At 42.7% G+C, this 15,842-nt stretch overlaps 2 protein-coding genes across 3 annotated transcripts in view; one reads left to right on the top strand and one right to left on the bottom strand.

Annotated features, from left to right (window-relative positions):
* Positions 1-6,659, bottom strand: part of anapc2 (anaphase promoting complex subunit 2) — a 30,793-nt gene extending 24,134 nt beyond the window's left edge. The window contains exons 1-3 of the mRNA XM_063073850.1: positions 6,518-6,659; positions 4,559-5,154; positions 257-389 (exon numbers count right to left, since the gene is read on the bottom strand). Of these exons, the coding sequence (XP_062929920.1) occupies positions 257-389; positions 4,559-5,154; positions 6,518-6,646 (858 nt within the window). The 5' untranslated portion in view covers positions 6,647-6,659. The remainder of the gene's footprint in view (positions 1-256; positions 390-4,558; positions 5,155-6,517) is intronic.
* Positions 6,660-6,725: 66 nt separating this feature from the next.
* Positions 6,726-13,560, top strand: hdhd3 (haloacid dehalogenase-like hydrolase domain containing 3). Of its 2 annotated transcripts, none has more exons than XM_063073851.1 (2): positions 6,726-7,000; positions 11,649-13,560. In XM_063073851.1, exon 2 carries the CDS (start codon positions 11,680-11,682, stop codon positions 12,394-12,396), a length of 717 nt encoding a protein of 238 aa, XP_062929921.1. In that variant the 5' UTR covers positions 6,726-7,000; positions 11,649-11,679; the 3' UTR covers positions 12,397-13,560. The 2 variants fall into 2 exon arrangements, with proteins under 2 accessions (XP_062929921.1, XP_062929922.1); XM_063073852.1 differs by lacking the exon at positions 6,726-7,000 and adding an exon at positions 7,044-7,239.
* Positions 13,561-15,842: the final 2,282 nt, after the last annotated feature.

Raw genomic sequence — 15,842 nt, 5'->3', positions numbered from 1 at the left:
TAATTTTTCTTTCATTCACCCCCATCAGATTTATTACAATGCTCTGCATACCACTGCTCATCGTATAGCTCTGAATCTACAAATCGTTAAGTTTGGCTACATGGATCGTTTGGGCCAAGACAAAAGATCTGCATGAAGACAAACTTGCTGATGATTACTGATATATTAACAGTCACCAATATATTTTTCAAAACTATCAGTTATAACATTTTATCATCCAGATTTGAAGAGATAAAATCAAATGACATAAAATTACCTCCTCAAGCTGAGACAGAAAGGAATTTTCATACTCTCCACGACACAACCTGCCCACATGCTCCTCTATCATCTTGTGCAGGATGGTGGTGATGGCGTCAGCACTGATACGTTCTAGCAGATTCAGCGAATGCCTGACAAAAGCAAATGAACAACGTTAAGCGTAGCAAACTGGTGCCATTGACAATTCCTAGGTTGTACAGCAGCTTCACAGCTCTGGAGAACTGTGCTCGACTCTGACATCAAGTACGCTGTCTGTGACCATCCTTGTGAATCTTCTCTGCACACTCTCCAGCTAATCACATCCTTCCTATAGCAGAGCGACCAGAACTGTACCGAATACTCCGGGGGTATGCTTGGTTAATTGGCTACTCCAAACTACCTCTTGAGGGAACAGCAAAAAGAATAAAAAAAGGACTGATGACATGTGGGAGAATAAGTCACTGGAATCTAGGGAGAGCAGGAGGAAGAGAACAGGCAATAGAACTGATGAGATTGACCTCCAAGAAGCCAGCATGGACCCAAAAGGCCAAAATAGCCACCCTCATTTTGTAATTTCAATAAATTTACTTAAGTACATATCCACCAAAATCTAGCCCTCACTAAACGTTTACATTGAGGAAAACAGATGTAATTAAATTCTATTTAAATTTTGATCACAATGCATTTTATAAGCTACCTGGAAGATGTCACAATTATTTATTGACATCACCTACCCCTCTTGCTAACAAATTGAATACTTCACAAACCCATTAGCATCTGGAGTACAAAAGCAGCAGAAACATGGGAGAAATCACCTACAATTCCCACAATATTTAATAATGCAAGTTTCTTTGTCACTGAGCCAAAATCCTTTGAGGAATTACAGATTCACAGGCAATAAAATTCTGATAATCCACTCTGGCCTCTGCTTAACCAGTACAGATTCCTGCACTCCCAACACACTGGGACCACAGATCCCACACCCACTTTAAACACACCGACGCTCTGGTTCCTTTAGATTTAACAGGATCACAGGAAAACCTATTACATTACCATGTGACATTAAAAACTACTGGATATTAAAGGCGAATTGGGGTATCATTAAGAATAACCTCCAACAATCTGAAAAATATGCTAGTTCAGCACTAAAGTCCCAGATTTACAAAGTGGTCCTTCAAGTGATGCTCATACACCAGCAGTGCAGTCATGACATAAATGATGATCTAAAACACTTCAAGGTCCATTTATACAAAATTCTAAACAGGGAGGCACCCCCTTGCCACCTTTCTGATTACACTTCGACATGACTCCCTCTGGAGTTCAGTAACACAGCTCCAATTTTCTATAATTTTCTATCAGTTACGGTGGAAAATCCGCTAAGAATTTCTACCAAGTTCAAGCGACTCGGATCAGCTCCAATTTGCATACCAACGCCACAGGTCTGCAGCAGATGCCGTTTCATCAGCTCTTGACTCAACTCTGGAACATCTGGACAGCAAAGATGCATACAGCAGTGTGCTCTTTATCAACTACCGCTCGGCATTCAGTACCATCATCTCCTCAAAACTAAGCAATAAGTTTCAAAACCCTGGCCTCCATATCTCCCTGTGCAATTGGATCCTCAATTTCCCCACTTGCAAACCCCGGTCAGTTCCGATTGGCAACATCTCCTCCACAGTCTCCGTAGCACAGGTGCACCACAAGGCTGTGTGCTTAGCCCCCTGTTCTACTCACTTTACACTTATGACTGTGTGGCTAAGCTCAGCTCCAATGCCATATTTAAGTTCACTGATACTGTCGTAGGCCGAATCAAAGGTGGTGATGAATCAACACATAGGAAGGAGATTGAAGATCTGGCTGAGCGGTGCCACAACAACAACCTCATGCTCAACGTCAGCGAGACCAAGGAGCTGAATATTAACTTCAGCAGGAGGAAACCAGAAGTCCATGAGCTAGACCTCATTGGGGGAATCAGAGGTGGAGAGGGTCAGCAACTTTAGATTCCTCGGTGTTATCATTTCAGAGGACTTGTCCTGGGCCCAGTACATAAGTACAATTATGAAGAAAGCACAGCAGCACTTCTACTTCCTCAGAAGTTTGCGAAGATTTGAAAGTAGCATCTATTATACGGGATGGCCCATCACCCAAGTCATGCTGTCTTCTCACTGCAATCATCAGACAGAAGGTACAGGAGGTTCAGGGCTCACACCATCAGGTTCAGGAACGGTTATTACCCCTCAACCATCAAACTCTTGAACCAGAGAGGTTAACATCACTCAACACCACTGCCCCATCACTGAACTGTTCCCACAATCTATGGACTCACTTTCCAAGAACTCTTCATTTCACAATCTCTATATTTATTCCTCATTTCTTTTTTTTTCTTTCTTCTTGGCTAATTGAGTCTCCTTAGAAGCTGAGTAAGCGTGATAAATATCAGCCAGTGAAAAAAAAAATGGTAAAAATGGAAAGAAAAAGTCCCTTAGGAGGTCAAGGTCTTCTCAGTCCAAAGTGGGAGTTTAATTGGGATAAAAATGTTCCCGCATGCGTGATTACAAGTATATGTATCCCTCTTATAAAAGTGTTTCTTGTAGTCATGACTTCTTGAACCCAACTAGCTCAGCCATAAGAACTAGCAGAGGTGACTTTAATTGTTTTTGTTTTGCTCTGGAGTAGATATTGCTCCTGTCAGCTGTGGATGAGCCCGGCCTTCAGTTTGATACTGAGGTTGATGAATACTCTGGCAGAGCTGTGATTTTTATCAATTCAAGGTTAACTGAATTTTACTATATTGGATGGCCAACCCCAGACTTTTCTATTTTGAGATAAGGAACTTCTCAGTTTCTGAAGAGGATAGTTTTAAAATTCTGTTTTAGACTCTTGTAATTTGGTTTTTAAATAAGCTCGACAAAGTGGTCCCCCCCAATCTAAGTCGGATCTCACCAACGTAGAGGAGGCCATACCAGGAGCACCACATGCAGTAAACAATCCCAACAGATTCCACCTCAGCTCCATCGCAAAAAGTGTAGTTTCACAGTGGCTCACCTCAGCTCCATCTGCAAGAAGCAGAATTTCCTGATGGCCAACCATTTTAATTCCCATCCCTATTCCCATTCCAATGTGTCTATGGCCTCCTTTTCGTCACACAATCCCGCCGCTGTCTCTAAGGAGTTTGCATGTTTCCCTGTAACTGCGTGGTTTTTCTCGGAGTGCTCTGGTTTCCTCCCACAGTCCAAAGTTGTACCAGTTGGTAGGTTAGTTGGTCATTGTAAGCTGTCTTGTGATCAGGTTAGAGTTAAGTCGGAGGCTGCTGGGAGGCACGGCTCTAAGAGCCAGAAAAGCCTATTCCACACTCCCTCGCTAAAAAAAATAATCAATTTACACACATTTTAAACAACATGTCATTCAAGTTAAGTTGAAACCAAACCAATGGGAAGCTCTCTCCTCTTAGTAATGGAAAGGTCTGATGAAGGGTCTTGTCCAAAACACTGAATGTTAACTTCCCTCCATAGATACTGCCTGACCCGCTGAGTTGCTCCAGTGTTTTGAGAGTGGTGATCCAGATTTCCACCATCTGCAGTGTCTTGTGTCTCGGTGTACAAGGAAACTTGGATCTAGTTGCAACTACCCTTCTTCCCCATCTATCAACATTCAGAAAATACAGCAAAACTCCAATAACCTGTATCCATTTTTTTTTTAGAAATCCAGGTAGCTGAATACCTGATTCACTGGATGATGTTTCATACACTCCCATTAAATTCATCAGGACCCTCCTGCACTCCCTATAAACTCACAAAGTTCACTAGAAAAGTGATTACAGTACTGTCTAACATCTAAAAAAGTCTATTTTGGGGATAAGCAGTTTCTCAATTTAAAAAAAAACAAAGTAACTCTTGCTGCTCTTACTGTAATGATTAATATTCTTTGGGTACTTACGGACAGTTATATAATTATAGTCTTTTTATAGGTGTTTCTAGTGTTTAAGGATTTTTTGCGTAGTTATTTGCATTGTATTGGTATTATGATCTGGAGTTTTAGTTTTTATTTCGATAAATGTATGTTTTAGGCTTATTTTCTATGTGACACATTGAGGATGATTTTGTAAAAACAAGGTTCATGAAGGTTCTGGACCTGAACTTTATTGTAGAGTTGTCAATCCATTCAGTAATTTTTGCTGCTTTGCTTTTCCTTCCCCTCGGCTGGCTATGTCACCTCACCAGCACTTGTTTATGTCTAGCAAACAAGTACCACGAAATTCAGAACAAGGGGCAAGTCCCCTATCATTAAAAAAAAATGTTGGCTTAAAAACTAGGGTACCTACAATATACGATTGACCTCTGTAAACTGTTCCATTGCAGTGCTACACCAGCACTTCTCTTTCTCTGAGCAGCAGCCCGCACACGTCATCAGTTCTATTTCATCCACAGTTTCTTCATCATCTTCACTCAAACTATTTCTATTCTGCAGACTCCTGTCACGGTGAACATAGATACTGAAAGCACGAGTGTAAAACTCATGTATAATCTCCTGGAAGGGTTGAACACTCGAGAAGAATAACACAGCTTTAACCATGTTGTAGACTTTGTCCCTGAGTGTTCCAGGTCCCACAGTGTTAATCAGTCCTTCTTCAAGCCAAGTCTCCAAATACTTCAGGCTACGTAGATACGGTGCTAACCTCTGATTTAATGTACAAAAAGCATCATGCAGAAGCTTTGAGCGCTGTTGTTCTGTCACCATGTTCTCCCTTTGTGTAAGAAAGTCCCAGAACTCTGCTGCAATTTTTTCCTGAAGGTCTATCTGTAGCACCTCCATAAACCAATCCACAAGCACTGATTGCAAACCATAGTGGCATAAAATTTCCAATGCAGTTCGCAGTTCATCCTCAAGTAACTCATGACTTTCCAATCCAGGAATGTCCTGAGAAAAAAAAAATTAAACACCATGAACTCAATTTCATCGCACCTCCCCAAAAAGCCATTAGAACATCAGATGACAAATTGATCTTCTGGAGTGAACAAGATAATTCTCCAATGCAATGATGATTAATAGAATCTTAAATGCAGCAAACTGAAACACACCTTGATCAAATAACTGGAATAAGGGAGAAAATACCAGTATAACTCCATTAATCCAGCATGCTTGTGAATTTTGGCAGTGCTGGATTGACAGATCTTTAGGACATTTGGGTGCCATTCCTATCAGTATTCTAACACACTTCCAATGAACTTTTTTTAATATGTTAGAGTAGAATATTTTTTTCCAGTGAAAATGCAAAACCATGACTTAAAACAGGACCCCGTGACTCGGAGCATCAAAGAATCCAGGGACCAGTGAGCCAGACGCTGAAGCAATCAGGATCTCCAAACAATAAGATAGTGGTCATCAGTCCTACTGTGCATATAGCTTCTTGCACACACAACAAAATTAAGAGTGAATTAGTCAAATTTATGATAATTTATTTCATATATTTCTTAAATTGGTTAAATATAATACTATCACACATATATAGCTTTGTGCAAAAGTCTTAGGCACATATATAGCTAGGGTGCCTAAGATTTTTGCACAGCGCAGAAGTAATTTTGTGTATTGCACTGTGCTGCTGCCACAAAAAAATGACATATGTAGGTGATGATAAACTTGATTTGATACGGGTCTCTATTGTGGACTGAGAATGGGAAGGGGGCAGGCAGAGGGGAGGAAGCAGGAAGCACCAGAGAAACATTCTGTAATGATCAATAAACCAATTGCTTGGAATCAAATTACTTTGCCTGGTGTCTCAGGGTTGGGTGGGTCTGCACCCGCCCCCGGCACTCTATCTCTGCCCCCTGTCCCACACCCCTCCTGCAGCGCTCCAGCCTCGCCATCCCCAACCACCTTTACTCCCGCCAGATCTACAAACTCGCTCTCCACTCCACCTTACAAATACAGAATTAAGCAAAAGTCTTAGGTACCCTAGTGCTCACTCGCCTTCTCAACAGAAACTGTCACGATGTGATTATGAATTAGTTTCTTGACAAGTAACGGTGGGCTACGTGCTTAAGACTTTTTGCACAATACTGTAAATAGGGAAGAGATAAAGCTGAAACAAAAAGATACCAACCTCCTCTCCACACCACTCCTTCCCCAACACCATTCTCCCTCCTGTACTCCATCTTTCCTTCACTTCACTATCCCTCCCCGTCTCCTTCTTTCCCTCCACACATTCCCCCCTCTTCCACATCCTTCCTTCCCTCCATCCCAGGAAATATCTGTGTTTCCATTCAGTTACTAGTCATCATACCAAGCCGAGAGAGCCGGGTACCAAACCGACACTCAGCCGATTCCAAGCGGCTGACAAACCAAGTTCCGGCGCTTCCCGACTTGCTGCCGCCATCGCCGGCCGCCTAACACCGCGCATGCGCACGAACATCCGCTCAGGGTCTCGAAAGAGGTGCAATGCGCATGTGTGCAAATTGAACCTCTTGGGGTTTTACCATACTGTGCTAATCAGTCGCCTGCTCGACGAAAACTGTCTCGATGTGATTATGAATTAGTTTCATGACAAGTACAGTAAACGGGAGGGAGATCTTGAGATGTATTCGTCAAAAGCAGCATCGAAGCCTTACGTCAAATGAACGCGACGCTAGGGTAGTCGCTGACCGAATACGAGTCGCGGTTGGTTGTTGCTGGGAGACGGCGGGGAATGGAGAGGCAGCGGCACCGATGTTCCGCCGTGATCCTCCGGGAATCTGTGCTGTAGACATACAACAATGAATCGTTAAATGTAAGTGGGTTGCGGTTTCCAGAAGGGTGAGACAAGACGGGGATACGACGTAATGGATCGAATCGGCCTTGAGTCCTTGTTTTGTCGTGTAAATATCCCAAATATAACAAGTAGGCAGGTTTCAAATAGCACAGAAAAGCTTCGAACAGTCCCGATTCAAGAGAAAAAAGTAAATGGAGTATTGACCTCCGCCAAAGGTTTTAAATTTTACCAAACGTACTGGGTTTGGCTTGGAAAACGTGAGTTTATGTTCATTGTATACTCTTGTGCAACTTGTGAAAATAAAACGAAGGTCTAAGTGCTAGAATAAACAGAAATTGGTTCGAAAAGTCCGCAGATCAGGAACTGTTTTGGGGTTGGGTGATGTATCTGGCGAGGTGCTGCAGAGTTCAGTCTGGAGATATAGCCGTACACAGTCTATCAATAATTTGATAGCGAGAGTAAGTTTTCTCAGATTACAGCACTTGGAGGCTGTATGAATCATATGGCAGCTGCAGGGAGGATTTGGACGATTTAATCTGGGTAATTGAATGTGTAAGGGTGTGGTAAATGGAGTAATTGATTATCTTGAAATCAGCAGAGCTGTTAGACTGGATTTTGAGTACGAGTTATGAAAGTAGTGGGGCCATTTGCGTCATTAGGCGCTCTTGAGATCGTTGGGTAATTCGGCAGTTGGCAAGGACCAATAAAAGGGAATTCAGTTTAAGCAGAGTGGCCATTGATGGAGTGGGTCAATCGCAAACGTGAAAATCTGCAGATGCTGGAAATCCAAGTAACACACGCACAATGCTGGAGGAACTCAGCAGACCAGGTAGCATCCATGGAAAAGAGTATAGTTGAAATTTCAGGCCAAGATCCTTCATCAGGAGTGGAGAAGAAAAGGTGAGAAGGCAGAGTAAGATGGTGGGGGGAGGGGAGGAAGAAGTACGGGTGGTAGGTGATCGGTGCAACCAGGAAGGGGGGGGGGGGCAGACTGAAGTAGAGAGCTAGGAAGTCGATTGAGAAAAGAGATACAGGGCTTGGGAAGGGGGAATCTGATAGGAGAGGACAGAGGTCCCTGGAAGAAAGGGAAGGGGAGGAGCACCAGTGGGAGGTGATAGATAAGGTGAGAGGGGCAAAAGGGGGATGGGGAATGGTGAAGGGGGAAGGCATCACCGGTAGTTTGATAAATCGACGTTCATGCCATCAGGTTGGAGACTACCCAGACAGAATATAAGGTGTTGCTCCTCCAATCTGAGTTTGGCCTCATCATGGCATTTTTGTTGTTCATTGCTGCTTAGTAGTGTAGAGAGAATGGGTCGAACCAATGTCAGTGCTGTGTTCTTCATGTCAGATGTGGGAGCTCTGGGCGATCTCCCGTCTCCCTGTAAACTGCGTCTGCATGAAATGCATCCAACGACAGCTCTTTACACACTGTGTTAGGGAACTGGAGCTGCAGCTGATGACCTTCAGGGTGGTAGTCGCCTCTAAGTTGCAGGAATCAGGTAGCTAGGCAACTGTCAGGAGAAGGAAAGGAAATAGACAGACAGTGCTGAGTGCCCCAATGTCCCTGCTCTCAGTAGCAGCAGAAAAACTGAGGAACAATTCAGGAGGTGGATTTTGAAAAGGTGCAAAAACAATGTGGTTGCTGTCATGGGTGACTTCAACTTCTCTAATATTGACTGGCACCTCCTTAGTGCAACATTTTAGATGGGGTATAATTTGTTTGGTGTGTCTGGGAAGAATTCCTGACACAATAAATAGACAGACTGACTAAAGGAGAGGCCAAACTTGATCTGGAGCTAGACAATGAAATTAGGTCAGGTGTCAGATCTCTCGGTGGGTGAACACTTTGGAGACTGTGACCACAACTCTCTGACCATTACCATGGCCTTAGACAGGGATAGGAGCAGATGGTATGGGAAAGTATTTAATTGGAAAAGGGGAATTATAATGCTGTTAGGTAGGAACTTGGGAGCATCAATTGGGAACAGATATACTCAGGGAAATGTACAGTGGAAATATGGATGTTGTTTAGAGAGCTCTTGCATGGGGCCCTGGATAGGCTTGTCTCATTGAGACAGGAAAGGAACCATGGCTGACAAGAAATATGGAACTTCGTGTCAAGAGGAAGGTAGGAGCTTACTTAAGGTTCAGGAAGCCAGGATCAGACAGGGCTCTAGGAGAGATACAAGGTAGCCAGGAAGGAGCTTAAGAATAGACTTGCGTTAGTTAGAAGGGCATGAGAAGACCTTGTCAAGTAGGATTAAGGAAAACACCAAGACGTTCTATACATATGTGAAGAACAGGGGGATGACTAGAGTAAGAGTAGGACTGATCAGGGATAGAAGAGAAAACATGCTTGAAGTCAGAGGAGGTGGGGGCCACCTTCAGTGAATACTTTGCTTCAGTATTCACCAGTGAGAGGGACCTTGACATTTGTGAGGACAGTGTAAAACATGTCAACATTAAAAAAAAGAAAGTGCTGGAACTTTTGAAAAACATTAGGATAGATAAGTCCCCAGGGTTGGAGAGAATGTACCCCAGATTACTATGGAAAGCAAGGGAAGAGATTGCTGTGTCTTTGGTGATAATATTTACGTCTTCACTGGCCTCAGCAGAAGTACCAGATGATTTGGGTGGCAGACATTATTCCTTTGTACAAGAAAGGGAGTAGGAATAACCCTGGGAATTATAGACTAGTGAGTCTTACTTCAGTGTTAGGCATATTATTGGAGAAGATTCCTAGAAGGCAGAAGGTGGTTGTAGTTGGAGCGTATGGTGACGAAAAGTGTCCAGGGGAATCTGCTCTGTGACCCCTGCTCTTTGTGATTTTTTTTATAAATAACTTGGATGGGAAAGTGGAAGGCTAGGTTAGTAAGTCTGCAAATGACACAAAGATTGGTGGAGTTGAGGATGGTGTAGAAGGTTGTTGTAGGATACAATGGGATGTTGGAAGGATGCAGAACTGGGCTGACAAATGGCAGGTGGAGTTCAATCCAGAGAAGTATAAACTGATTCACTTTAGAAGGTCAGATTTGAATGCAGAAAACAGGGCTAATGGCACAATTTTTGGCAATGTAAAGGATCAGCGGGATCTTGGGGCCCGTGTCCATAGTTCCCTCAAAGTTGCACACAAATTAATAGGGTAGTTAAGAAGGTCTGATTTATTGGCCTTCATTAGTCAGGGGATCAAGTTCAAGAGCAACAAGGTAATGTTGCAGCTCTATAAAACCTTGGTTAGACCATATTGGAATATTGTGCTCAGTTCTGCTCACCTCATTATAGGAAAGATATAGAAGCTTTAAAGGGGAGGCAGAAGAGATTTACCAGGATGCGAGAGCATATCTTATATGTTGTAATATGTCCCCACCTGTTTTGACATGACCTAAAAATACTCTCTGACCTTAGACTTTAAACATGCTGTCGGAATACAAGTTGTTATATTTGTATACAAAGCGTTGGGTATGACTCAGTGCTAGAGATGCCATCATGGTGCAAGGGAAATAATGCACACATTGGTTGCCTACTCTGCCAGTGGAACCAGAACATTTTGCAGGAGGTAGTTCTTCATAGTGCATGCTGTCAGTTCTCCATATCTCTGATGCATACAGGAGGGTAGGGAACCTTGCAAACTGCAAACTAGCAAGGCGCCAATATCACACCAATAAATATCCCCAGTGATACTTACTGACTAAGGTGCTAACTGGAACAGAGTTAATGTACAATATGGAGGGAAGTAGTCAACCTGTATCACTTCAAAACAGAACAAGATCACACCAGTTTCAGGCAATGAATTACAGCATGTGGGCAATTCTTGCAAGTATGGACACTTGGTGATTGAACCCCCATCTATCATTGATTCCTTCCCTGAACTTTATGAGAAAATTGGTCTGTCATGAAACATCCAGTGTCAATAGACCAGTACGGTTTTTGACCTGAGAAAAATGTGTTCAGAGATCAAGACCTCAAATCCAGCATCCAGATTACAGTTGGCTAAGTTGCAGATCTTAGAAGATTCCTTTACAATCTTCCCTCTGATCACACCAGCAAATCTACTCCTCACCCTGAGAGTCAGCACTGAAATCCATACAAGGAAGTGACGTGGTGTTAACCGCTTACTGGATACCCACACAACGTGCTAGAAACATTTAGGACTGGAGCAAAACGGTGTAGCCAGCTATGAATGTTTTATTTTGAAAATTGCAGGGTTTTTGAAATTTTTATTTCATATTTGAAAGAAGACAATGTCAATAATTTACCTTTTTTAAAATCTTATCTTTCATTCCCTCTTTGAAAGTGATTTCGCTTTAAACTAATTATGTGAGTTCTGACTTTAGCAGCTCTGTGTACATCAGTGATTCTGTAGTTATCAGACCCAAGCCATTGAGCTCTTACAGCATGTCCTGTCTAGACATTGCATGTGGAGGTTGCAGAGTTGCTTCAGACATCTAGTCATGTCAGTGCGTTGTAGAGTCCACAAAATGGTGACTGCACGATATTCAGGTTATTGTTATCAATGGAATATCCTGGGCAAAAATTATCTACTGTAGTTTGTGCTTAAGCAGCAACATCATTCAGACACTGTTGTTCTGGCTGTAAAGCCCTTAAGAATGTCTTAGGGTTTTGAAATACATTGTGTAATTGCAGTTTTTTAAACTTTTCACAGATAATCACGGTCATTACTGGTTGATGTGAAGATGAGGCCCCAGCTCCTGACCTGGGATGTGAAAGGCACTCTACTCCGTGTTCGCCACTCAGTTGGCGAGCTGTACTCCTCAGAGGCCAAGCTCCATGGAATCCAGCTGGAGGCCAGAGCTCTTGACAAATCATTTCTAGCTGCGCTCCAAATGCAAGACAAGCTGTTCCCCAACTATGGCCAAGACCAGGGTCTGAGCTCCCAGCAGTGGTGGATAGATGTGGTCAAAAAGACCTTCTGTCACTGTGGAGTGAGCAATGAGCAAGTACTGTCCCCAATGGCAGTGAATCTTTATCGTCAGTTCTGCAGCGCTGGCAACTGGCAGGTGTTTAGTGATGTGGAGAACACTCTGGTACACTGCAGGAACCTGGGAATCAGCATGGCAGTGATTTCCAACTTCGATCGCCGCCTGGAGAAGATCTTAACCAATTGTAACCTGCGGCAGTACTTCAAGTTTGTGTTGACATCTGAAGATGTTGGAACTGCCAAGCCAGATCAACGGATCTTCGCTGCAGCCCTGAGCCTTGCCCAAGTGGAACCCAAGCAGGCCATGCACATTGGAGATGATGTGGGGATGGATTACCTGGCAGCCAGGGCCATCGGAATGGAGAGCTACCTGATCTGCAGAAGACAAGAGGAACTCTCTGCTGCAAAGGGGTTGGTGCCCGAGGCCCACATCCTCCACTCCCTGCAGCAGTTGTGTGGTCTCATTAACTGAATACCTAGTGCTGTTCATGTGCGCGTGTCCAAATCAGCACTCTCACTGAACGAACCCTAACATTCAGAATTCTGACAGCTATTGGAAGGCTCAAGTAGGATTTCTTCCTGGGACAATGAGCAGTGTGAGCTTGTGTAAAAACTTGAGTAATGAGGCAGAGGGACCAGTCTGGATTCCTAGTAGATGGTCTCTGTCTAGGCAAACAGCAGAAGAATTCTAAACATTTCTGGTAGTGTGTCATCGGTTGATGACGTTTATCAAAAAGAATCCTACGATTAACATTCTGCTGTTGTGGTTTCTTCACTTCTGAAATTTTTTTTTCTTTGATCGGTTTCTCATATTCAGTGTGAAAAAATGTTATCTTACTTTAAATCAGTGTCTCTACAACCTGTTTCAATGGAATGATGCAGAGAGAATGTGAGATAAGTGTTTCTGCCTGGAAACATTTACTGGGTAATAGTGTGTACAGCCATGCTAACAAATTGGAATGGTAAGACAGTAAATGTTAAGAATAAAGTGCCTTCTGAGAAATCAGTGCTCCACCTTAACAGAATGCACTGAGCTACTGTGGACTTGATGGGCACTCCATATTGTAATTAAATACCACTTTATGCACAGGTATTGTTGCTTAACTAGAAAGTTCACTAAGGCACAAAGTTCCCTACACTTAAAAGAGTACTGAAGCCATGCTTTAATTTCCCCTGGTCTAATCATCTAACAGGCTCAGTACACTGATTAGAAAGTCTAGCTCTGTTATAGGAGTCAAACTGGACCCACTGGAGGCTGTGGTAGAACAAAGGACCCCACGGAAAATCCTAGCAATTCAGGACAATGTTTCTTACCCTCTGTATGCCACCTTGGCTGAACAGAGGAGCACTATTAGTAATAGACTAAGACAATTGCGCTGCTCCAAAGAGCACTGTAAGGGGTCATTCTTACCCTCAGCCATTAGGCTTTATAATAAGTCAACCTATAGCCAGGTAAGTGATGACCCCCTCCTGCAAGACTGTGGTAACTTATTTTTTATTCTTTCTACTTCTCTCCTAATGTTTATATCTGTGCACTTGTAATGCTGCTGTGACACTGTAATTTCCTTTGGGATCAATAAAGTATCTATCTATCTGAAACACATCACAGTTCATCACAGCAATCTGCAAACAAAATCAGAAATAAACGGATTTATTAAAAATAAGATGCATGGAAATCTCAAAAAGCTAAATGGGTTCAGCAGTGTTTTTAGGGAAGAGAGTCTGCTATACGCTTAGCTGCAACCACCTATGAGGGACTTCGATCCTGCCACATTCTGGAATATCCTGGCAAACTACTCAGCACGGCACCCTATTTTACCATTGACTCCCATGGTCAAAATAATAAAATCTTTAATGGTTTCCCAGGTGGTCATTATAGATTAACAGCTTTCTGTCTTCTCCAAAAACTTTCAATTTGAGAGTTGGCCCATTCAAGTCTGCTCTACCATTTCATCATGGCTGATCCACTTTTCCCCTCAGCCCCATTCTCCTGCCTTCCTCCCATATCCCTTCACTCTCGAATCAAAATGCCATTCAAATCTACATTGCATAAACTAGACCAACAGACACTATCCACATTCCCCCTTTCTACAGGATATAGTGGTTCAAGCAGGCCAACAATAAATAGAAACTGCAAAAGTTTGTGCCAGCTCTGAGGATTTGAAGAAGTGTGTGGAACAGAGGACCATTCAGCTGCCTGAGCGATCAAAGGGACTTAGAGTGGAATTAAATACAGACAGGGAGATGAAACTTCATCCCCCATTAAAATGGGTGGATTAGATGGATCTTTGTGTGCAGCTTTATTACAAAGACAATTTACTGACAGCTTTGTAACACTGACGTTTCTGTCATAGTATTAATATACCTGCTTGCAAACTTTCATTACCTCTTAATCCAATTGTGCAATATTTCCTCACCACCTCCCACATTGAATGTGGACTTATCCAAAACTATGTTGCTTTTATCCAAATTTCCATCATGCATTTGTACCCTGGAGATGAATCTGGAATTTGTTGCCACAGGCAGCTGTGGAGGCCAAGTCTTTGGGTATATTTAAGGCAGAAGTTGATAGATTCTTGATTGGTCAGGGCATGAAAGGATATGGGGAGAAGGCAGGAGACTGGGGCTAAGAGGAAAGTTGGATCAGCCTTGATGAGTTGGCGGAGCAGACTCGATGGGCCAAATGGCCTAATTCTGTTCCTATGTCTTATGGTTCTTTGTCCACCATTGCCGGCAAGTAAACACTTCATTCTTGTTTTAAAATTCCTCCAATAGCACTGCAAACTTTCAAACTCCCTGAACCTTGCCCCCTAGAGTTCCATTCCTCCCCCCCACCCTGCCAAACTGCAATGCCTTTCCTATTGTTAAAATCATTCTTTAACCAAACATTTGACCACCTGTGTCTTTACTTCATTGTCCATATGCATATTCATGTGCAGACAATATATTACAGAAAAGGAAGCTATGTTGATATTGTGATTAATACACCAGGTCATTAGCTAATGTCCCTCACTTCCCACTGAGTTAGTTTTATTTCCATATAAAATCAGAGTAGAAGCTGGCTGGTCAAATGATCACGTCCAATCATGCAAATCCTGTTCCAGCTTTCTTCCCTCAAGCCCTGCAAACAATGTCAATTTCTTAAACAAAAAACTCAAACTGCTGGAAGAAGTCAGCAAGTCAGGCAACATCTTTAGAGGTAAAAACAATAGTTGAATTTTCTAGTGGAGACCCTGCATTAAGATCGAAAATTTAAAGGGAAAATAACCAGTTTTTAAAGGACAGAGGGAGACTGAAGCTGGTCAGCAAAGTAAACCCAATGGCCTAAGTCAAGTCAAATTTATTGTCATTTAAATATATACATGTATATAACCATATATTGTATATAGAAACAAAACAATGTTTCTTCAAACCAGGGTGTAAAGCACAGTAAGACACATAACACATGAAAACTTATGAAGGTACAGATAAAATGTACAGATGGATCACACATAAATAACAAATTAAAGTGCATTAATTTTAAATATTGGAAGGTACAGAACTGATTAACCAGTGACACATTGAATACAATGAGGCCAGGAGTTCAGAAACATAATGGCCAGGGGAAGAAACTGCTTCTCAACTCGGCCGTCCTTGTTTTGATGCATCGTAGTCTCCTGCCTGATGGTAGAAAGTAAAAGAGGATGCCAGGTGGACAGGTCCTCTTTTATGATACTAATGACCCTGCATATGTAGTGCTCCTGATAAATGTCCTGGATGGAGGGTCAGGAGACCTCCATGATCCTCTCAGCTGTTTTTTCAGTCCTTTGTAGGGAGTTCCATTCTGATGCTGGGCTGCTCCCATACCAGATGAAGGTGAAACTTGCCAGGGCACTCTCAGTGGTGCTCCTGTAAAACGTGATTAAGATGGGGGTGGGA

The sequence above is a fragment of the Mobula hypostoma genome, chromosome 21 (assembly GCF_963921235.1).
Source record: "Mobula hypostoma chromosome 21, sMobHyp1.1, whole genome shotgun sequence".
Taxonomy (NCBI): domain Eukaryota; kingdom Metazoa; phylum Chordata; class Chondrichthyes; order Myliobatiformes; family Myliobatidae; genus Mobula; species Mobula hypostoma.
This window is presented reverse-complemented; position numbering and strand designations above follow the sequence as displayed.